We start from the raw sequence: 23,009 nt of genomic DNA, 5'->3' as shown, positions 1-23,009 counted from the left end.
TACTATTTATAAAATTTAAGGGAAGTATCTGAGTTGAAGATATACATTGGAAGTCAAAGGATAGCTAGGTAGAGCTATGACAAATGACACTACCTAAAGATGAGTATGGATAGAGAAAGTTCACCAAGGCTAGGAAAAATAATGTAAAAAAAAAAAAAGAGCTAGTTATTTAGTTAACAGGAAACTAAGTTAATTTTATTAGGCACAAGCAAAAAAAAATTTTTTTTATTTTTTTTAACTTTTATTTAATGAATATAAATTTCCAAAGTACAGCTTATGGAGTACAATGGCTCCCCCCACCCATAACTTCCCTCCCACCCACAACCCTCCCCTTTCCCTCTCCCTCCCCCCTTCCATTCACATCAAGATTCATTTTCAATTCTCTTTATATACAGAAGATCAGTTTAGCATATATTAAGTAAAGATTTCAACAGTTTGCACCCACATAGAAAAAAGTGAAAAATACTGTTTGAGTACTAGTTATAGCATTAAATCACAATGTACAGCACTTTAAGGACAGAGATCCTACATGGGGAGTAAGTGCACAGTGACTCCTGTTGTTGACTTAACAAATTGACACTCTTGTTTATGGCGTCAATAATCACCCTAGGCTCTTGTCATGAGTTGCCAAGGCTATGGAAGCCTTTTGAGTTCACCAACTCTGATCATATTTAGACAAGGTCGTAGTCAAAGTGGAAGTTCTCTCCTCCCTTCAGAGAAAGGTACCTCCTTCTTTGATGACCTGTTCTTTTCACTGGGATCTCACTCGTGGAGATCTTCATTTAGTTTTTTTTTTTTTTCCAGAGTGTCTTGGCTTTCCATGCCTTAATACTCTTATGGACTTTTCAGCCGGATCCACATGCCTTAAGGGCTGATTCTGAGGCCAGAGTGCTGTTTAGGACATCTGCCATTCTATGGGTCTGCTGTGTATCTCGCTTCCCATGTTGGATCGAATAACTAGTTCTTATCAGACAGTGTTAATGAAGGAGGAAGAAAATCTGGAGGGAGAATTGTTCAGGAAAACATGAAGTGGGGATTGATGAACTACCAAATGCTGTCATATGGTGCAGTAAGATGGAGTGTAAGAATGGATTCTTGATAAGCAGTACTGGAAAAACTGAATGTCCTCATGAAAAAGGATGGGACTGGATCCACACAACAAATGAAACGAAGATTGGAATATCTAGAATTATAAAAATCAGAAATAAACAAGAAAAAAGCTTCATGACTTTGGGTTTGGCAATAAAGTGATTTTGGATAGGACCCTTGAACTATAGACAGCAAGAGAAAAATTGGACTTTAGACTGTTGTTCAAAGAATACTTTCAAGATAATGGAATTGCGACTTATGAAGTATTTGTAATCAGAAAATATACTATCCAGATTATAGAACTCTGACAAAGTCTCCCAGATAATTGAATTCAAAAATAGCATACAGATTGCCAATAAATACATTAAGATGCCCCACATCACTAATTAGGGAGATACAAATGAAAACAGTGATATCAATTCATACCCATCAGAATGGTGAATATCAGCACTAAGAAAATAAGTGTTAATAAATGTATGGATTTTGAACACTGTACATTGCTTGTGGGAATGTCACAGTCACTGTGGAAAACTGTATGGTATTTCTTCAGAGAAAGTAAACAAAGCTACATGATCTTTCCCTAACTCAGCCTAGATTTTTAAAGATTTATTTATTTTTATTTCAAAGTCAGAGTTACACAGAGAAGAGGCAGAGAGACAGAGACAGAGGATCTTTCATCCGATGGTTCATTCCCCAGTAGGCTGCAATGGCCAGAGCTGTGCTGATATGAAGAGAGTTACTTCCTCTGGGTCTCTCACGCAGGTGCAGGGGCCTAAGGACTACGGCCATCTTCCACTGCTTTCCCAGGCCATAGCAGGGAGCTGGATCAAAAGTGGAGCAGTCGGGACTAGAACCAGCACCCATATGGGATGCCGGTACTTCAGGCTAGGGCGTTAACCCACTGCACTGGCCCCCAGCCTAGATATCTTACACATTGACTGCTCCTAATATCAACCTATGAACCTCAAGACAGGATTACCATCTCTACATAGTCTGTGTCTCCTAAGCTTAACTCAGACTGCAGCAAGCAAGCCCATATGTAGAAGCCCCTCCTCAACCCAATATGTTCAGGAGGCTCCTGGTGAGATCTGGATGTCTGTGAGAAGAGAGACATGTGAGGAGTAGGGCAGTCTTAGGAGCTGTGAGGATGTCCAATGGAGGTTAGCTCAGATTAGAGGACATAACCAACGGCAAAGGAAGACCTTTCTCTCTGTCTCTCTCTCTCTCTCACTGTCCACTCTGCCTGTCAAAAAAAAAAAAAAATCAACTTTTCCTTCTCAGGACAATGGCAGCCTAGCCGGCTCTGAGGTCATAGGAGGAAAACATCTCCGTATTCATGGCTAAACATTAAGTTATTTATCACAGTTATCTAATTGGATACTCCCAAATCCTAAGAGTTGGGAAACAAGAATTATTGTCTTCACAATGAGGAAACAGTCCAAGGAAGAGATATTCAGTGTCTCAAATAGGACACAAGACTCAAGCCTAGATCTCTCACCCATAACCTTAACTCACAACCTTGTCCATGAAACATTAGAACTCCAAGCAAAACAAACAGATAACGTTAACCTAATTATGACTGAATCCTGCCTTTGTCACAATCACATACAGTGGGCAGCCATCTGCACAATCTATGAAGACCCTCCAAGAAAGCAAGGAGAGTGTGGAGAGGCAGAGTTACCACTGAAATCAGACAGCACTCTGCCCTGAGAGAGGTGAAAGCGACAGGATGGTGAGGGAATAGGGTAAGAAGCCAGAGGCAGAAATCCCCAAAGACTGGAGACTGGAGCAGAGTGTCCCCTAGAGGAGAGATCAGGGCCAATCAAGGGGCCCCTTCTGGATGTTCCTCGGGGAGAAATGCCTGCCGTTTCCTCTTTCTTTTGGGAAAAGAGGGTCTGGTTATGAGGATATAGCCAGACTCCCTTTCCAACCCTGTCTTACCCATCCTTCACACCAAGAGGAAGATGGTTGTACTTCTTCTCAAAGCCTGCAGAAAATGAGTCATGCTGAGGAGTGAGAGCACCAAGAGCATACAGAGGTACAACAGGGTGGTTTACACAGATGAGATGAGGGGCCAGCAGACCAGGGAGGGGTTGCTATTCTGGAATTGGCTGACTCTGGGCACTGGAGCAAATTAACTGGACAACACAGGCCATGAGAAACAGGCCCAGGGATGTTAACTTGGGTAGGCAAGAAAGCAGAATGGCAGAAGTAGGATTGATAACTAGAGGAATTACCCAAAGGCAGAGTGGAGATTTGTTCAATGTTGGAGGGGAATAAGCTTGGTCAGGGGAGTGAGCCATGGGATGAAAGAGCAAGTCCTGCTTTTGTGTCCCTTAGTCCCAAACAGATAACTTATCCTTGGCTCAGGCATTATCTTCCCTCCTGCTTCTCTTCTAGAAGTTTCATCCTTGTGCATCTCCATCTACAGATCTTTCTGCCCTTATCAAATACTTGATTTCCTGCAAGCTTCAAAGCCTCCTATCCTACCCTTATAGGAGAAACCCTTTCTTCTAAAGGAGCTGGTGTTTCTTTCTCTTTTGTGCATTAAGGAGCCCATCCACAAACCTTAGCTTCTGGATCTACTGAGTAATAACCCAGGTCACCTTAGTCACAGTCCTCCATTACTACTGCTCACTTCCCTTCTATTGCATTTCCTGGCCCCACTTCAGTTGTAGCTGCAGTAATGCCTTGGAAAAAAAGCAGTCCGGAATAAGGAGTTAGAAAGGAGAGGTCATGTATTCTTGCTTATTGACAGTTTCAACAACTATCTTTGCAGCTTTTTAATGTAGAATCCTAGAAGATTCAGAAGACATGGACTTTAATTTGGATCTGCTGTTTACTTCCTCTGACAATTTGTGCTCTGTTTCCCTAATCCATCATGCTAAGGTCCTCGGGACAAAGGTGTAGCCCACCATATAGATACCAGCAGTTAAATGCTTTCTAGGTATGGAGTCCCTTTTCTGGGGGAAGACAACAACAGACTTTTTTGTTATTTTTTTGACATCTTGACTGTGGAAGCATGAAGAACATGAAAAATGAGAACTGGACACAGCACTCATGCCAATCAAGTCCAAGGGTATTGGGCAGGAGACCCACTGAGCAGAGCCCAGCTGTGAGTAAACTAGAGGTATATTATAGTAGAAGTGGGAAAAGGGAGCATTTCTGAGTTGCCAGGCATCTTAAAGAGGCAGATTGTGTGCTTGAGATGTGAGGACAAGTTGGAGGGTGGTAAACAGTAACACACAGGAAGTAAGGGAGGCAAGGCCACTCAGGGAAGAGGAAGGCCTGCTTGGAACTGGAGATGAACATTCACCTAGTATAAGGGTGGCAACATCATTTGCTCAAAAACATCAGGTACCAATATCAATGTCATGATTATAGTTGTAATAAATATTAAAAATGGATCTGTAATCAGGGAGCTTTTATATTATCCAGCCCAGAGCGAAGATCTGTAGAAGATGTACAGATACATGTTAGATGTGGAGGTGAAGTTTTTAGGTAACAATAGGTAACAATTTGATGTTCGATTCTGTAGACTTTCCATCTGTGGAGGTAAGTCTCCGTCTGGATCAGGTGGTGGTATATTATACACTGGAAAGAGAGGAACAGGTTTCTACAGGAAGTCACCCATGTATTCATTTAAGAAAGCGCTTATTGAGCACCAACCATGTTCAGTAGACTGAATAAATAACTTATAATCCTTGTATGGAAATCATTCACAATCTTGTGAATGGACACACCGAGGGTAATACAATCATACTCTCATTGTGTTATTTGGCTCAGTGTATTAGCAAGTCCTCCTTGAGATGACTGAACCCTTCCTGGAGGAATCAGAGATGGTAGTAGTAGTAGTAACTTGTCTAGGAAATAAAAGCCCCTGTAGAATGAATTCCAGATAAACAGTATGGGTGACAAGCATGGCTATTTCAGGAAATGGCTGATAATATAGTGTGGTTGAACCTAGGAATATTATTTAGGGAATGGAATGAGTGAGATAAAACACTCAGATGCTTGTAGGCACGTCTCCCGATTTTCGTTGTGGCAATGAGTCTCATAAGTGGTTTTCAGCAGTGTAATGAAGTGTGCATCATAATAGAGTGGATGATTTGAGTGGGGGTAGAAACCTAAGGTGGCCTTTCTGTCCTGCGTTGCCGCAGATGATATGTTAGTTGTGTAAATACGAAGGGCCTGGAGAGGAGGAGAGTTATGTAAGAGACAATTCAAAGGCAAAAAATCAAGGGCCATCTGTGGGAAGGAACTCTATGAGCCTAGCATTTGGTAGAAGGCTACATTTCTGGAACCTAATGGAGAGAATGTGGAAGGAAATGGAGCTGTAAAGAAAGAAGTGAATAGACTTTGCAGTATCTAGTAAAACAGCGTTAGGTTGTGGAGTCCATCTTGTGGTCCAGATGAAAGAGGATGCTGACATGAGAATAGGGATTGAAACATTTTTGTAGGCTGCCCACATTTGTCAGTGAATTGAGTATGAAGGAAGAGATTTAAGGACATTCCCTGGGTTTCTGACCTAGCTACGGGATGGATGGTAATTCAGGGTCTTCACAAAGTTCATGGAAATATGTATTGAGAAACTACACAGGGATTTCAAAATACTTGCACCAAAATACTAATTTCCATGCATTTTTTGAAGAAACTTCATGTGTACCAATATGGGCAAAGCATTTGGGAAGTGGATCAGCAACTGAGGAAACAGTTTGCATGGAGATGAGGTCTCTGTTTTTGCTATTATTTTGTTTGAGAAGCCTGCAAGACATCTAAGGGGAAATGTCTGACAGTCATTGGGATACTCTACCCTTGAACTCAGTCAGAAAACCTTGGGAGTTCTTGGAACATGGATGGTAAACATGAGGAAAATACAAGATAATGTGTAGAGAGCATGAAAAATAAGAAACAGGAGAGAAAAGAAGAGATGGGAAGGAAAAAGCAGCAATGTTGAATATCAGTAGAGGGGCCAGTGCTGTGATAGTCTGCTAAGCCTCTGCCTGTGGCGTCAGCATCCCATATGGGCACTGATTCGCATCTCACCTGCTCTTCTGACCCAGCTCTCTGCTTATGACCTGTGAAAGTAGTGGAAGATGGCCCGAGTGCTTGGGCCCCTGCACCCACATGAGAGACCTGGAAGAAGTCCAGGCTCCTGACTTCCAATATACTCAGCTCTGGGGGTTGTGGCCATTTTGGGATTGAAACTGAGATGGAAGACCTTTGTCTCTACCTCTGTGCCTCCATATGAATTTCAGCATCATTTCTTCCAGATTTGAGAAGAATGTCTTTGGTATTTTGATTGGTGTTGCATTGAATCTATAAACTGCTTTTGGGAGAATGGACATTTCGATGATATTGATTCTTCAAATCCATGAGCATGGAAGATTTTTCCATATTTTGGTATCCTCTTCTATTTCTTTCTTTAGGATTTTGTAATTCTCATCGTAGAGATCTTTGACATCCCTGGATAAGTTTATTCCAAGGTACTTGATTATTTTTGTAGCTATTGTGAATGGGATTGATCTTAGAAGTTCTTCCTCAGTTGCAGCATTGCCCATGTATACAAAGGCTGTTGATTTTTGTGCATTGATTTTATATCCTGCTACTTTGCCAAACTCTTCTATGAGTTCCAATAGTCTCTTAGGGGACCCAAAGAACTCTACTAAGTAAAGAATCATATCATATAATCTGCAAGGAGTGATAGTTTGAGTTCCTTCCCAATTTTTATCCCTTTAATTTCTTTTTCTTGCCTAATGGCTCTGCCTAAAACTTCCAGTACTATATTGAATAGCAATGGTGAGAGTGGGCATCCCTGTCTGGTATCAGATCTCAGTGGAAATGCTTCCCACTTTTCCCCATTCAATAGGATGCTGGCCATGGGTTTTACATAAATTGCTTTGATTGCCTTGAGGAATGTTCTTTCTATACCCAAATTGCTTAGAGTTCATCATGAAAGGGTGTTGAATTTTATCGAATGCTTTCTCTGCATCTATTGAGATCATCATATGATTTCTCTTCTGCAGTTTGTTAGTATGGTGTATCACATTGATTGATTTGCGAACGTTGAACCATCCCTGCATACCAGGGATAAATCCCACTTGGTCTGGGTGGATGGATCTTTCTGATGTGTTGTTGCATTCTATTGGCCAGAATTTTGAGGATTTTTGCATGTATGTTCATCAGGGATATAGGTCTATAATTCTCTTTCAGTGCTGCATCTTTCTCAAGTTTAGGAATTAAGGCGATGCTGGATTCATAGAAAGAATTTGTGAGGATTTCCTCTCTTTCAATGAGTAGTTTAAGAATTGGAGTTAGTTCTTCTCTAAATGTCTGGTAGAATTCAGCAGTGAATCCATCCAGTCTTGGGCTTCTTTTTTGGGAGGACCTTTATTACTGATTCAATTTCTGACTTGGTTAGGGGTCTGTTTAGATTTTGTGTCTTCATTGTTCAGTTTAGGTAGGTTGTATGTGTCCAGGAATCCATCCATTTCTGATAGATTTCCCTGTTTGCTGGCATACAACTCTTTGTAGTAATTTCTGATGATTCTTTTTATTACTGTGGTGTCTGTTGTTACATTCCCTTTTTCATCTCTGATTTTATTGATTTGGGTCTTCTCTCTCCTTTTTTTAGTTAGTTGGGCCAATGGTGTGTCAATTTTGTTTATTTTTTCAAAAAACCAGCTCTTCATTTTGCTGATTTAACTTATTTAATAAATGTAAATTTCAAAAGTACAGTTTATAGATTACAATGGCTTCCCCCCCATAACTTCCCTCCCACCTGCAACCCTCCCATCTCCCACTCCCTTTCCATTTCCATTCACATCAAGATTCATTTTCAATTATCTTTATATACAGGTCAATTTAGCATATAATTAAGTAAAGATGAACAGTTTGCACCCAAACACAAAGTGTAAAGTACTATTTAAGTACTAGTTATACCATTAATTCACATAGTACAACACATTAAGGACAGAGATCCTACATGAGGAGTAAGTGCACAGTGACTCCTGTTCTTGACTCAACAAATTGACACTCTTGTTTAATGCATCAGTGATCACCCAAGGCTCTTGTCATGAGTTGCCAAGGCTATGGAAGCCTCATGAGTTTGCCAACTCTGTTCTTATTTAGACAAGGTCATAATCAAAGTGGAAGTTCTCTCCTCCTTTCAGAGAAAGGTACAGCCTTCTTTGATGGCCCATTCTTTCTATTGGGATCTCACTCAGAGATCTTTCATTTAGGTCTTTTTTTGCCACAGTGTCTTGGCTTTCCATGCATGCAAAACTCTCATGGGCTTTTTAGCCAGATCCGAATGCCTTAAAGGTTGATTCTGAGGCCAGAGTGCTGTTTAGGGCATTTGCCATTCTATGAGTCTGCTGTGTATCCTGCTTCCCAGGTAGGATCATTCTCTCCTTTTTAATTCTATCAATTTTTATTTGCAGACACTGGTCTTATTTATGTAACCCCTTCGACACCTAATACTATATTTTTGTTCAATTATGAACTTAAACTGATCCCTTTAACAAGTAAGATAGCATTGGTAAATGCTACCTTGATGGGATTGAATTGGAATCCCCTGGCACGTTTCTAACTCTACCATTAGGGGTAAGTCTGAGTGAACATGTGCCAAACTGTACATCTCTTACCTCTCTTATTCCCACTCTAAATTTAACTGAAAAGTGATCCCTGTTAAATATAAAACAACTAAGAATAATTGTGTGTTAAAGAGTTCAACCAATGGTATTAAGTAGAACAAAAATATATTAAAAGGAATAAAGGAGTAAGTTGTTCGACAGTCAGGACAAGGGCTGATCAAGACATTGTTTCTCATAATGTCCATTTCACTTCAACAGGTTTCCTTTTAGGTGCTCAGTTGGTTGTCACCAATCAGGGAGACCATATGATATTTGTCCCTCTGGGGACTGGCTTAATTCACTCAGTATGACGTTTTCCAGATTCCTCCATTTTGTTGCAAATGACCAGATTTCATTTTTTTTACTGCTGTATAATATTCTATAGGCTACATATCCCATAATTTCTTTATCCAGTATTCTGTTGATGGGCATTTAGGTTGATTCCATGTCTTAGCTATTGTGTTTATTGTGAGTTCTGTGTGCTTTTTCTACTTGGATGTCTCTTCGTTTCTCCAAACCCAGAAAGTTGTCTAGTATCTCACTAGAAAGACCTTCTGATCCTTTCTCTCCATGCCTTCAGGAAATCCTAGAACCCGATTTTTTTAATAGTATCCTTTAGATTCCCCCAAATATTTTTTTATTTCTAGTTTCCTCTTCTTGTCTTTGGTTTGACTGTGTACTTTCCTGTGCTCTGTCTTCTAAGTCTGATTTTCTCTTCTGCCCCACTGATTCTGTTTTTAAGGTTCTCAACTGTGTTTATTTGTTCTATTGAATTCATTTATTTTGATTTCTCTTCAATATCTCAATTTCATGCTTTGAGATTCCTCATTTCATTTTGATTCCTCCTTAAGATTATTTTCATGAGCAATTTTTTTTTCATGTCCTGCATGGATTTCAGTAATTCATGCATTTGTTTTTGGTTACTTCTAAATATTCTTATCATAAATTTTGAGTTCCACTTCTTGCATTACTTCTATATTGTCTTCAAAACCTTGTATTGATGTGTCATGTTCTTTTGGGAGCATCATGTTGTCTTTGTTCTCATTTCCTCAGTTGTTGCATTTGTAATTGGACTGTCTGCTTTCAGTGACTCTCTAGAGGCTTGTCGTGGTGTGTGGCTGGAGAGCTCTGTTCAGTTCTTCAGGGTTAAAGGTGTGCCTAAGGGGACACACCCAGGTTTGGCATGGTATATCTTCTCTTTTTTAATCAGAAGAGAAGTAATTCCACTCAGCTGAGCTCTTCTCCTGGATGGCTATCAGTGCATGAGCACTAGCCCTGCTGGGTATAATATCATTTGCTCTGTCCCAAGGACCACACAAAGCATCTGTGCAGTCCTCAGTGTAAGCTCAGATTCCCCTGCTATGTCTCCTAATGTGTAGCCAGGGCCACCCGAGCCAGATTCTCCTGCAGTATCTCTCACCAGGTAGCTAGGGCTGCCTGAGCTTGTGGTGTCTCCCACTGAGACTACTTAAGTCTTAGCCACACCGTGAGTTCTCCCACACACTCAGTTCCCCCCTCGCCCCCACAGTCCCAGTTCATAAGCTCCACACATTCACTAGGTCTTAGTCTCCTTTTTAATAAGTTATTTTTTTTTTGACAGGCAGAGTGGATAGTGAGAGAGAGAGAGAGAGAGAAAGGTCTTCCTTTTTGCCGTTGGTTCACCCTCCAATGGCTGCCATGGCTGGCGCGCTGTGGCCAGCGCACCGTGCTGATCCGAAGGCAGGAGCCAGGTGCTTCTCCTGGTCTCCCATGGGGTGCAGGGCCCAAGCACTTGGGCCATCCTCCACTGCCTTCCCGGGCCACAGCAGAGAGCTGGCCTAGTCTCCTCTTATTACTTCCCACCAGAGTCAGGTTTTTGTTTGGCTGACTGCCGGGCACAGCCCCGAGCTGGCACAGCTGTTACATATGTCCAAGATGGCGCCCACTCTATCGGCTCGTAGGCTTTTGTAAGGTGATTGGAGAGAGAGAAGTGTGTCTGTTCCATCCCTTTTATTTTTTCTCTCCTCTAGTTAGGCTGGTGTACTTTCCCCCACGGTGCTTTAAGCCTCGTTCCCTGTAGGCTCTTCCTGCCGTTTTTCTGCCAGTGTCTTGGTCTACTGTGGTTTTGTCTCACCTCTTTCCAGCGCTGGTGGAGACTCTCGGCAGATTTGGTCCCAAGCCGTGCCCTCCACATAGATCCACCGTGTTCCTCTAATTATGGAAGAGTTTCCTCTGCCATTTTCCCCCTAATTCTTCCCCCTGAGACTACACTATCTTCTTTTATTAATCTGTCTTCTCCTGGACTATCAGTAAGCTCCCTCCCTATTCTGCCATCTTGACTCCCTCTCACAAGCTGTCTCTTAAGTAGGAATTTAGTTCAGTAGGCTACAAGATAGCAAAAACGGAATTTTTTAGGTAAGGTTTGAGTAGAGTAAAGCAGAATTTTGCATTCTTTATAAAGTTACTTTTGGTTATATGCAGATAACAGAAAGCTCTTCCTCCATTTGATTCCTGAAAAAAGTTGCTTTGTGACACTAGCTCTTCTGATATGGAATGTCCTGACTACTCAATGATTTTATAAGCACTTTGATGGCAAGGACCATGTTTAGTGTTCATGATATAGAATGATTTTCATTTAAGGTCTAGAAATGGTAACATGGGCTAACCATCACAAATGAATGGTGGATGATTGTTTTGATCCATGCCATAATTTGCAGATATTGGATACTCTCTAGAAGTGCCTTGTGGAAGCTGATAGTGAGTAGAAGCAATCTCGGTGGCCATGTCAGCCTACAACATCACCTCCACCCATCCAGCTGCCTTCTTGTTAATGGGGATCCCAGGCCTGGAGCACCTACACAGTTGGATTGCTATCCCCTTCTGCTTGGCCTATACGCTGGCCCTGCTTGGCAACTGCAGCCTCCTTTTCATCATTCTGACTGATGCAGCCCTGCAAGAGCCCATGTACCTTTTTCTGGCCATGTTGGCAGCCATTGATCTGGTCCTTTCTTCTTCAACACTGCCCAAAATGCTTGGCATTTTCTGGTTCAGAGATCAAGAAATCAACTTCCATGCCTGCCTGGTCCAAATGTTCTTTCTCCACTCCTTTGCCATCATGGAGTCAGCGGTACTGCTGGCCATGGCTTTTGACCGCTATGTGGCCATCTGCAAGCCACTATATTACACCACAATCCTTACCAGTCCACTCATCACCAAGATCGGCATAGCCACTGTGACCCGGGCTGTGACATTAATGACTCCTCTCCCCTTTCTGCTCAGACGCTTCCACTACTGTCGAGGCACAGCTATTGCCCACTGCTATTGTGAACACATGGCTGTGGTAAGGCTGGCGTGTGGGGATACCCGCTTCAACAATATCTATGGCATTGCTGTGGCCCTGATTATTGTGGTGTTGGACCTACTGTTTGTCATCCTGTCTTACATTTTTATTCTTCGGGCAGTTCTGCAGCTTGCCTCCCAGGAGGCCCGCTACAAGGCATTTGGGACCTGTGTGTCTCACATTGGTGCCATCTTGGCCTTCTACACACCCGTGGTCATCTCTTCAGTCATGCACCGTGTGGCTCGCCGGGCTGCCCCCCACGTCCACATACTTCTTGCCAGTTTCTATCTTCTCTTCCCACCCATGGTCAATCCCATAATCTATGGTGTAAAAACCAAGCAAATTCGTGAACGAGTCTTAGGACTTTTATTGAGAAAGGATGTGTAAAAGGAGTGTGAGGGACAGGAGGGTAAGGAGTGGGTAGGTTGCATGTTGTAGCTGGAGATAGAGCAGGGAATAATGATAGGGAGTGAAGGTTGCCAGTCTCCAAGTTTAGCTTTTTCATCACATATGGACAGATAAGTCCCAAGATGCAGACACCAGTCTGTTCAGAACTCTTGTGTCTGTGTACTTAGGCAGCTCTGGACTCAAAGTGCTGACTGAACCAATCTTTGGAAGTCCTCACTTTTTCCTAGCAGTAACTTTTCAGTGTTAATGCACTTAGTCTCCTGGTGATTTTGAATCAGGCAAAAGCTTCAAGTTCATTTGCTTAAGAGCAGACAGTGAGAATCTGAGTTTTGATCCTGAGTTGTGGCCTTTTTGTAAACTATCCATTGCAGGATAGGGCAACCCCCAGTAGGACAACCAATATGGGAATCCTTTCCTCATTCACTAACAGGTTGATATCCAGCTCTAAAAAAATACTCCTGGTGTTAGAGAGTTGGAAAATTCCAGGATTCATGTTCCTCGTGAGACATACATCCATCCCTTAGAGGTTATCTTCTCCCAACTTAGCCAGTCTATTTCTTGACTTTACTTTTCCATCCTCATGGTCAATCACTCTCATAAAACATCTTAAACACTTCATATTTTACTTTTTTGTGCAGCTCTTCATATATTGATGCATCTTATGTTTTCAATGGGAGTTGTTCATTTAATTAGTGATCCAGTCAAGTCTATACTGGGGTTTGGGGATTCAGACTATTAAGATATGGATGCTATACTTCTGTTTATGTCCTGAGCAGAGAAGGGAATGCTATGTAAATTCTGTTCTCTGAACTCCCCATCCCTATGCCTAGCACAGAAGAAATAGGAGCAAGATAAAATGGATATGAGGTGGGAATATTGATTTCTTTTCTATTTTTCTTTTGTCTCATATAAACATGTGTAGTAGATAATTTCCTTACTAATAATCCTGAGATTATAACTGGGCTTCTTAGACAAACCATCACATACCAACCTCCACAAATGTATTGTTCTTTTATCTTGCATTTTATTTGTTTTCTCAGATTATTTCCTAGGAATATATGTATTTTATGTAATATTTCTTTGTAAGGAAATCTGTAAGTCTCTTGCAAGCATGGTATAGAAGATAGGAAGGGGCTGGCACTGTGGCATTGTGGGTTAAAGCCACTGCCTGCAGTGCTAGCATCCCATTTTGGCCAGTTTGAGTCTCATCTGCTCCACTTCTGATCCAGCTCTCTGCTATGGCCTGTAAAAGCAGAATGACCCAAGTCCTTGAGCCCCTGCACCCATGTGGGAGGCCTGGAAGAAGATTCTGGCTTTAGATGGGCACATCTCCAGCTGTTGTGGCCATTTGAGGAATGAACCAGTGGTTAGAAGACCTCTCTGCTTCTCTGTAAACCCTGCCTTTCACATAAGACAATCTTAAAAAAAGTAAGATGGGAAACTGTCTAGGAGGGAAGATGTAACAAGAACCTGGAGTCCTGCCTCCCTTTGTTTCTTATCCCACCATATCCTCTGACAAAATAAATACCACATAGGAACCACATATTACATGTTTCCTAGTAGTCAAAACCTATTGCTTCTGGGTTTGGGCAGGTGGGAAGCTTTAAAAAGTTAGCATTGGAGGCTTGCACTGTGGCACAGCAAGTTAATGCCCTGGTCTGAAGTGCTGGCATCCCATATGGGTGCCAGTTCGAGTCCTGGCTGTTCCACTTCCAATCCAGCTCTCTGCTATGGCCTGGGAAAGCGGAAGAAGATGGCCCAAGTCCTTGGGCCCCTGCACCCATGTAGGAGATCAGGAGGAAGCTCATAACTCCTGGCTTCGGATCAGCACAGCTCTGGCCGTGTGGCCAATGGGGGAGAATCTGATGGTTCCATCAGATGGAAGATTCTCCCCCCTCCTCCTCCCCCTCCCCCTCCCCTCTTTTTACTAACAAGTATAAGTGGGCTATGAAACTATTAGGCCTGCAAAACAAAAAAAATCTAAACTCTTAAGTGGGTCTTGAGGCAGAAGGAAAATGCTCAGAATGAGAACAAGGAGTTGGATAGGAACACCAGAACAGTTAAAAAGTAAGAATAAGATTGACTGTATAAGAGAAAAGGAAACTGGGCAGGAAGAATTAAACAGCACTAAGGTGTTCTAATATTCTAGCAGTTATTCCAGCACGGCTGTGAGGGCCAGGGTCGCTCCCTAACCCCACATGCGTTTCACTCCTGCCCTTTGACATCAGGTTTATCTCCTCAGAGTGGCACTGGGGGCTAAACACGGCAATTTGTTCTTCAACCCCTGCCAGCCTTATATGGCTCTTGTGAGGATGCTTTGACTCGAAGCTTCTCAGTGAAGCCTAGGTCACTGAAGCCTCTTGAACATGGCCTTTACATCTGGATCTCCATTGCCTTCTGCTTTACCTACGCTCTGGCACTTCTGGGCAACTGCACCCTTCCCTTTATTATTTGGGCTGATTCCACCCTTCACATACCCACATACCTCTTCTGGCTATGCTGGCACACATTGGTCTTGTCCTCTCATCTAGAAAATTGCCCAAAATGCTGGCTATTGGTTCAGAGACTGAGAAGTCAACTTCTATGCCTGCCTGGTTGAAATGTTCTTTCTCTACTCCTTCTCCATCATGGAGTCAGCAGTGCCGCTGGCCATAGCTTTTGACCACTATGTCACCATCTGCAAGCCACTGTATTATACCGCAATCCTGAATGGGCTGCTTATCACCAAGATTGGCTTGGCCACCATATTCCAGACTGTTGCCTTAGTTGACTTCACTCCCTTTTCTGCTCAGCCACTTCCACTAATGTTGAGGCACAGCTATCTGACTGCTACCTACTGTGAATGCATACCATGGTAAGGCTGGTATGAGGGGATACCCACTTCAACACGATGTATGGCATTGCTGTGGCTATGTTTATTGTGGTTTGGACCTGTTTGTTATCCTGTCTTACATTTTACTCTTTGAACAGTTCTACAGCTTGCCTCCCAGGAGACCCATTAGAAGGCATTTGGAACATGCATCTCACAAAGGTGCTATCCTGTCCACCTGTGGTCATCTTTCACTTCTGTACTATGTAGCTCACCAGGCTGCCTCCCATTTCCATATACTTGCTGTCTTCTTTTCACACCCATGATCAATCCATGATATCAAGACTAAGCACATTTGTGATCATGTGCTCAGTCTGTTCCGCAGGAATGATGCATAGATGGATAGTTTTCTTAATCATCTGGCCCAGTACCAACTAGGTGTTGGACTGGAGTAGAGGGAAGAAAACGTCTATGTAGAAAAATTTTTTCAGTTTTCTAATATGTTAAGAAAGATGAAGCTCCAGCTCATGATCCACCTGTCAGACCTGTTGTTTTGCAACTATAGTTACGTCTGAGCAGAGGTTCAGATCCTCCCAATCAATATGAGTAAGACATAACTAACTTTCCAAAGTGATAGTATGATGTAGGTGAAAGACAATGTGAACTCAGCTGAGAGGCTCTCATTGTGTTACAGTGGGTTAAGCCACTGCTTAGAACAACAGTTCTGCTGGGGCTGGCATTGTGGCATAGCAGGTATATCCACTGCCTGTAAATTCAGCATGCCACCTGGGTGCTGGGTTGAATCCCTGGCTGCTCCACTTCTGATCCAACTCCCTGCTAAAGTGCCTGGGAGAGCAGTGAAAGATGGCCCAAGTCCTTGGGGGCCCTGCATCTACACGGCAGACCCATCAGAAGCTCCTGGCTTTAGCCTGGCATAGGTCTGGATGTTGCATGCCTTTGGCAAGTGAACCAGCATATGGAGGTTTGCTATTTCTCTGTAACTCTGCCTTTCAAATAAATAAAGAATCTAAAATAGTACTCTGTATCTGAGTGCCTGTTTGAGTCATGGCTGTTTCACCTATAATCCATATCTGCTAATGTGTCGCTCCCCCTCTTCGTGGAGGAATGACACTAAACCCTGCCTAGGCTTCATATCCGAGTCACAGCACCATTATGTCGCTCCCCGTCTTCGTGGAGGAACGACACAGGACCCTGCGCTGTTCTTTTGTCTGCTCGGCCCTCCCCGGGTTTGCTGCTGGTTCTTCCCGGGTTGGCTACCGTCCCTTCCACCTCCGTGGAAGGGCAGTTCCCCCTGCCACTTTTCCCCACTTCCGCGGGGGAGCGGCACACTGCCGGCCGGCTCTCTCGGGGGCTGCACAGGTGTTCCTTCAGATAGATGTTCCTGGTGCATGTTGTCTCTCTCCTCCTTTATAGTCCTCTTCCACCAATCCCAACTCTGCTACCCACACGCCGAGTACGCTGCTCTCCTCCAATCAGGAGCAGGTCCTGCAGCTTGTCAAGTTGGTGAGAGGCAGCTGGTAGAAGCTGTTTCCTCCTCTCCCAGCGCCATATTGTGGGAGAGCAGATGCATTGAATAAGTCTTAATTCCAGTAACAGTCTAGTCCGAGTTGCTCCCAGTTGCTCCCCACACTAATGTACCTGGGAAAGTAGATGATGACCCAAGTACCAGGGCCCCTGTTACCCATATTGGAGACCTGGATGGAGATCCAGGCTCCTAGCTTTAGCCTTGCCCAGCCCTAGCCATTGCAGCCTTTTGGGGAAAAGAACCAGTTGTTGGAAGATATCATTATGTCCCTCTTTCTGTGTCATTCTGTCTTTTAAATAAGTATTAAAAAAAAGCGGTGGGGGAATTTGGGCAAGATTGGCTTGATCAGCTGAGATTTTGGTGACTCTTTCCATCCAGAGTGGGAAAATTGAACCACAATGTCTTGTGATTAATGTCAACTTATCTTGTCTACTATGTTTCTGCTAATTGACCTCCAAACTTCACCTCTTTTATGGTCTACTATTTTTCAAAAGTCAGTGGCACTACATTAGGGCAATTTCCACTTAGAGAATTATGTCTCTGTTGAGTCAATTCCTTTTTGACTTCCTTTTTGTCCCATTTTAGCCAGTTCCTTTGACTTTATTGAACACTTAATGGGGCATCAGGATTTCTTTTGTCTAACTTTTCACACGCACATGTCTTTCTTCAAAATACTAAACACTTATTGAGTAGAGATTATTACTATCTTTGTGATCATTGTTTTAAGCCCTTGCTTATATTCCTGTGGAACTGTGGTCGTTCTACTTATTACTTGAATATTATGGTTAGTGCTACACTAAGCCTGTGATAATAGATGGGGTCAAGAGTATGCTTTTGCAAAAAATTAAAATGGAAGGGTTTTGAGGGAAAGGGAAAGGATATATGGTTATCGGAATTGTACCCTTTGAAATGAAACCTCCTTACATTGCTAAAGAAATTGAATACTGACTGATCAGAGTCCGCCCCTAGAGGCAGAGCTGCTCCTTCTCCAGCACTTACCGAGTCTCTTGCTGTACACATGCAATCCCAGTCAGTTTGGGAGCATACCCTCCCTGAGCCTACCACCTGCTGCTTCCATGCCTCTGCATCTGCCCATACACAGGTCCCAAATGCTGGGGACGCTTCCTGCCTCTTTGTGTGTCCTGATGAGACAGGGGCTGTGCTCCTGGGACTTTCCAGTGTTGGCATCATTTGAAGACCTGCCTGTGGACTTCCCCCATGGAGAAGGACTTGGGCAATGTTTAGAGGACCCTGTACAGGAATGGGATCCTGGAGCACAACAGCAGCCTGTTCTTGGATAGGTGCCTTCCCATCTTGTACTCCTCAGAGGGGTATGTGTGCAGTGGGAAGATGCACTTTCCTTTGTATACAACCACTAATCCTGAACAAGAGGCCCCACCTTCAGAGCCAAATGTAACGTGGATTCCCTTCCACAGGCTTCACCTCTGAATGCCTAGCACCATCGGACACCTCCACATATTTCCAAGAGAAAAGAAAATTACCACCTGTGTTGATATCGTTTGAAGACGTGACTGTGGACTTCCTCCGGGGAGAAGGACCTGGGCAATGCTTAGAGGACTCTGTACAGGGATTTGATGCTGAAGACTTACAGAAACCTGCTGTCCTTGGGGCATGCATTAAAAAATCCTGATGAGGGGCTGGTACATTGGCATAGTAGGCTAAGCCTCTGCCTGCAGCACCAGCATCCCTTGTGGGTGCTGGTTCAAGTCTTTGAGTCCCAGATGCTCCACTTCTGTTCCAGTTCCCTTCTAATGGCCTGGAAAAGCAGTGGAAGATGGACCAAGTGCTTGGGCCCTGCACCTGCATGAGACCTGGAAGAAGCTGTACATTGTCAGTGAATACATGCACATGCACAGTTTGTATAAATTCCTGTGGCTACCATGTAATGTTAGAACACCTAGTCAATTGCATGCACGTAACTATGAGGAAGAAAAACTAAAATTATATATAACGAAAAACCATATTTGTTCAGGACTCAGGCTTTTGGATAAGAAATTCCACCAGGGCCTTATGCTTGCATACATAAGGGCCTACTTCCTGTTTTAAAAATCATTAATACTATTTTTGTACAATAGACTGAAAATAGTTGGAATATGTAGAGTTGTAGGATGTATTGTTACTTATTTTCTTTCCCCTGCATCCTGAGGGATATTTCCTCATTTCAGTAATGTTAAACCTTGCTATGTGACTTGTCAAGTGGAATTTTAGTGCTTTTACAATGTCTCAAGAATCGAATGCTTTAAAATGTGATTGTAGAGCCTGGTTCAGTCTTTTGCTCTTGCTCTTCCTCTCTGCTTCAAAAGTGAGCAAATCCCAAATCAGGGTTTTTACTTTAGCTTTGATTCACATGGAACAGAAATCAATCTGATCACATCTGGGGCATAACTGGAGCCGACTCGGGGGCAGTTTTGTTTTGTGGTAAACTACCAAGATTTGGGAGCTATTTCACACAATTGCCCAGGGAGAACTGATTTCCATTGTAAACTCTCATTTCAACATGACAGTCCAAGACTGAGAAAATAAGATATTCTTTAGTATTTCCTTAACATTATACTGAATTTCAGTTATCTGCTATGATCTCCTTTGGCAAACAAACTGAAGGCTCCTTCAATCAGTTGTTTAACCCTCAGGAGGTGCTATCTAAGACATTTGGAATATGTGTCTCACGCTGATGTCATCTACACACCTGTGGGCATCTCTGCAGCCATGCACCATGTGGCTGCTATGCTGCCCTACATGTTTGCATACTCCACGTCAGTTTGTCTGTTCCTACCCATGGTCAGTCCCATAGTCTGTGATGGGAACACCAGACTCGTGAGTCAGTCTTTGGGTTGAGAAAGGATGTGTGAAAGGAGGAGGACAGGTGAGTGGGTGGATGCAAGCTGGAGTTAGAATGGCTCAGGGTATAACAGGAAGTAGAGGGCTGCCAGAGTCTCTGTGGTTGGTTTTCCCTGGTGTAATAAATGAGTTCTGAAATGTGGACACCAGTCTGTCCAGTCCTCTGACAGCTGAGGACTCCAACTGCTGACTCAACTAACGCTTTGAAATCCTTACTCCTTCCCAGCAGTAACTTTTCAGAGTGTTGGCCCACTGGTCTCCCTGGGAGGTTTTTCTGGAAAAAAGATACTCAAGTTCATTTCCTCGAGAAGATGGTGAGAGCCAGATTCTATCCCTAGTTGTTCGGAATTCAGTAAACCATCCTCTCAGGACTTGGGTGACCTCCAGCAGGAAGCCAATGTAGGAATTCTTCCTTAGTCACTTTGACAGTGTCCAGCTGAGGAAACACTCTGAGTTCTAGAGTTGCAGATTCCATGGTGGCAGTTTCCAGTGAGACATAAATCTGCTTGTCACAGGTTATTTCTCACAACATAGCCAGTCTGTGTATCCTTTGAACAGTTTTAAAAAAAATCTGCATCCTCATGGCTGCTCTTTTATTCAACACTTTGAACAAGTCGTGTCTTCTGAATTCTTTTCATACATTCCCGCAACTCTTGCATTGCATATTCATGTGTCTTGTTTTCAAGAACAAACTTTAATAATCTAACCAAGTCTGCCTTAGGTTCTGGGGCTTCATATTGTTAAGGCATGGATGCTACCTCTCCGTTTATGTCCTGAGCAGATAAGGGAATGCTAAGATTTTCTGAACTCCCTATCCCAATACCTAACATAGTACTAGAAACATGTGCAAGACAAAGCAGTTATGTGGGAATATAGATTTCTATTTCTTTTCTGTGTCACATGTAGACTTGCCCAATAGATAATTCCTGCACTATTAAACCTGACTAATACAAATGGGCTTCTCAGACAAGCTCTCATGTGATTCTCCATGTTGTTCTACTTTTATCATGCGACTCCTTTATATTTTCTGAAAGAATGTTTAGGAATATAATTCCCTCTCAATTTGATAGCTTTATTTCTGTGTATATTTATCTTTGTAAAGGAATCTTCAAGCCTCTGGCAAGTATGTTATGGAAGGTAGTACGCTGCCCAGATAGGAAGGAATAGCAAGAACCTGGAGTCCTTCATCTCATCTACCACCCCCACTCCCGTAATTCCATCTGACACAAAAGCAAATACCACAGAGAAATTATGTACTAACTTTTAGTTCTTAATGTCCAAAGCCAAGTGTTTCTTCTAAAGTTTGGGCAGAGGGAAGCTAAAAATAGCATTAAATACTAATAATGCATAAATAAGAGTAGCAGCATGTATTTAAAGAAATCTTATAGGGGCCGGCACTGTGGCACAGTGGGTTAATCCTCTGCCTGCTGTGCCGGCATCCCATATGGGTGCCGGTTCTAGTCCCAGCTGCTCTTCTTCCCATCCAACGCCCTGCTATGGCCTGGGAAATCAGTGGAGGATGGCCCAAGTCCTTGGGCCCCTCCCTGCACCTGAGTGGGAGACCTAGAGAGGCTCCTGACTTCGGGTAGGTGCAGCTCCGGTTGTTGCGGCCATCTGGGGAGTGAACCAGCAGTTGGAAGACCTTTCTCTGTCTCTCCCTCTCACTGTCTAACTCTACCTCTCAAATTAAAAAAAAAGAAACCTTATAACCAGACATTGGTTTCCTCTCCTAGCAACTGATTCCAGGAATAGCACCTTTCTTTAGATCAAATGTGTCTCCAGTGAAATATTTTTATTCCTAGTTTAAGTGCAAAACACTAGAATCCCATAGCAAAGTAATAAATTGAAAGCATGGCAATCAGGATGAGTCACAAAGAGCAGGAGAAAAGTGGCTTTGTATTCTAGCTTATTTAAGTTTGGCACACAAGACCTGAAGTAGTGGCAGAAAAGCACATATTACTTTACCCTCATACAAAGAATATGATATTAGTATGAAGAAAACTAATAGTCTTGGCTATAACACTTGAAATCATCCAGATAACTAGAATATACCAACATCCCAAACCAGGACTCATAGCTGCACGTCAGTCATGAGGCTGTAGTAGAAACAGTGCTTGGGCGCAGGATCTTGTTCTGCTTGGTGATCACCACCCACAGTCCCTTCCTTCCCCCTCCCTTTGCTTTAGACAGAAGTTTTAGTGATTATCATTGAGTTTCTTCTCTCCCACCCTGTATCCTCACTTTAGAAATCCATTGGAAGTTTTTCAAATACAGTTGGTCTTCTATATCCATATGCTCTGCATTCAGAGTGAAGTACTGATAGAAAAGGTGTGTGAAAATAGGCTTGTTCTGGCCGGCGCCGCGGCTCACTAGGCTAATCCTCCGCCTAGCGGCGCCAGCACACGAGGTTCTAGTCCCGGTTGGGGCGCTGGATTCTGTCCCGGTTGCCCCTCTTCCAGGCCAGCTCTCTGCTGTGGCCAGGGAGTGCAGTGGAGGATGGCCCAGGTGCTTGTGCCCTGCACCCCATGGGAGACCAGGAAAAGCACCTGGCTCCTGGCTCCTGCCATCAGATCAGCGCGGTGCGCCGGCCGCAGCGCGCCGGCCGCGGCGGCCATTGGAGGGTGAACCAACGGCAAAGGAAGACCTTTCTCTCTGTCTCTCTATCTCTCACTGTCCACTCTGCCTGTCAAAAAAAAAAAATAGGCTTGTTCTGAAAATATACAGACTTGTCATGTTATACTACGTTGTTAGGGAATAATGCCTACTGTTAACATTTTTGTTGTATTTGTTGTAAGTAATTGAGGTGATTTAAAGTATGAGAAGGAGCAAGCATTGAGGCACAGCAGGTCGATATGCTTTCAATGCCAATAGCCAATATCCAATATCCGAGCTCAGGTTCCAGTCACAGCTATGGTTTCTAATCACACTGCCTAGTAACGTGCCTAGGACAGCAGCCCATGATGGCCTAGGTACCTGAGCCCCTGAGGGCTCCTGGCTCTGGGCTTGCCCAATGCTGGCTATTTGGAGAGTGAACAAGTAGAAGATCTGCCACTCTAATAAATACATGAATATTAAAGATGAAATAAGCTTTATGAAAATACCCTGCCATTTTATACAAGGATCATAAGCATCTGGATATTGATATCTGTGGCGTGTCAAAAAAAAACCAAACCCAACCCTCCATAGATAGCAAGGGATAACTAAGTATACAGATCTGGTTATACCACATACCATTACCTTGCTTCAGAGGCAACATTCTCTTTTCTCTGGATTAATGCAATGGAGACCGTTCAGTCATCTCCTTTTATCTTTATCTCTTTGGGCTTTTCTCTTCAGAGGAACAAG

At 43.2% G+C, this 23,009-nt stretch overlaps 1 protein-coding gene and 1 pseudogene across 1 annotated transcript; both read left to right on the top strand.

Annotated features, from left to right (window-relative positions):
* The first annotated feature begins 11,484 nt into the window (after positions 1-11,484).
* LOC100346855 (olfactory receptor 52K1-like) lies at positions 11,485-12,429 on the top strand. Its single transcript, XM_008264940.3, has one exon. The coding sequence runs from the start codon at positions 11,485-11,487 to the stop codon at positions 12,427-12,429; it is 945 nt and encodes a 314-aa protein (XP_008263162.3).
* Positions 12,430-14,937: 2,508 nt separating this feature from the next.
* On the top strand, positions 14,938-15,585 carry LOC100346339 (olfactory receptor 52K1-like; annotated as a pseudogene).
* The last annotated feature ends 7,424 nt before the right edge of the window (positions 15,586-23,009 follow it).

The sequence above is a fragment of the Oryctolagus cuniculus genome, chromosome 1, assembly GCF_964237555.1.
Source record: "Oryctolagus cuniculus chromosome 1, mOryCun1.1, whole genome shotgun sequence".
NCBI lineage: Eukaryota > Metazoa > Chordata > Mammalia > Lagomorpha > Leporidae > Oryctolagus > Oryctolagus cuniculus.
The sequence above is the reverse complement of the archived record's forward strand: the minus strand, read 5'-3'. Positions and strand labels throughout refer to the sequence as shown.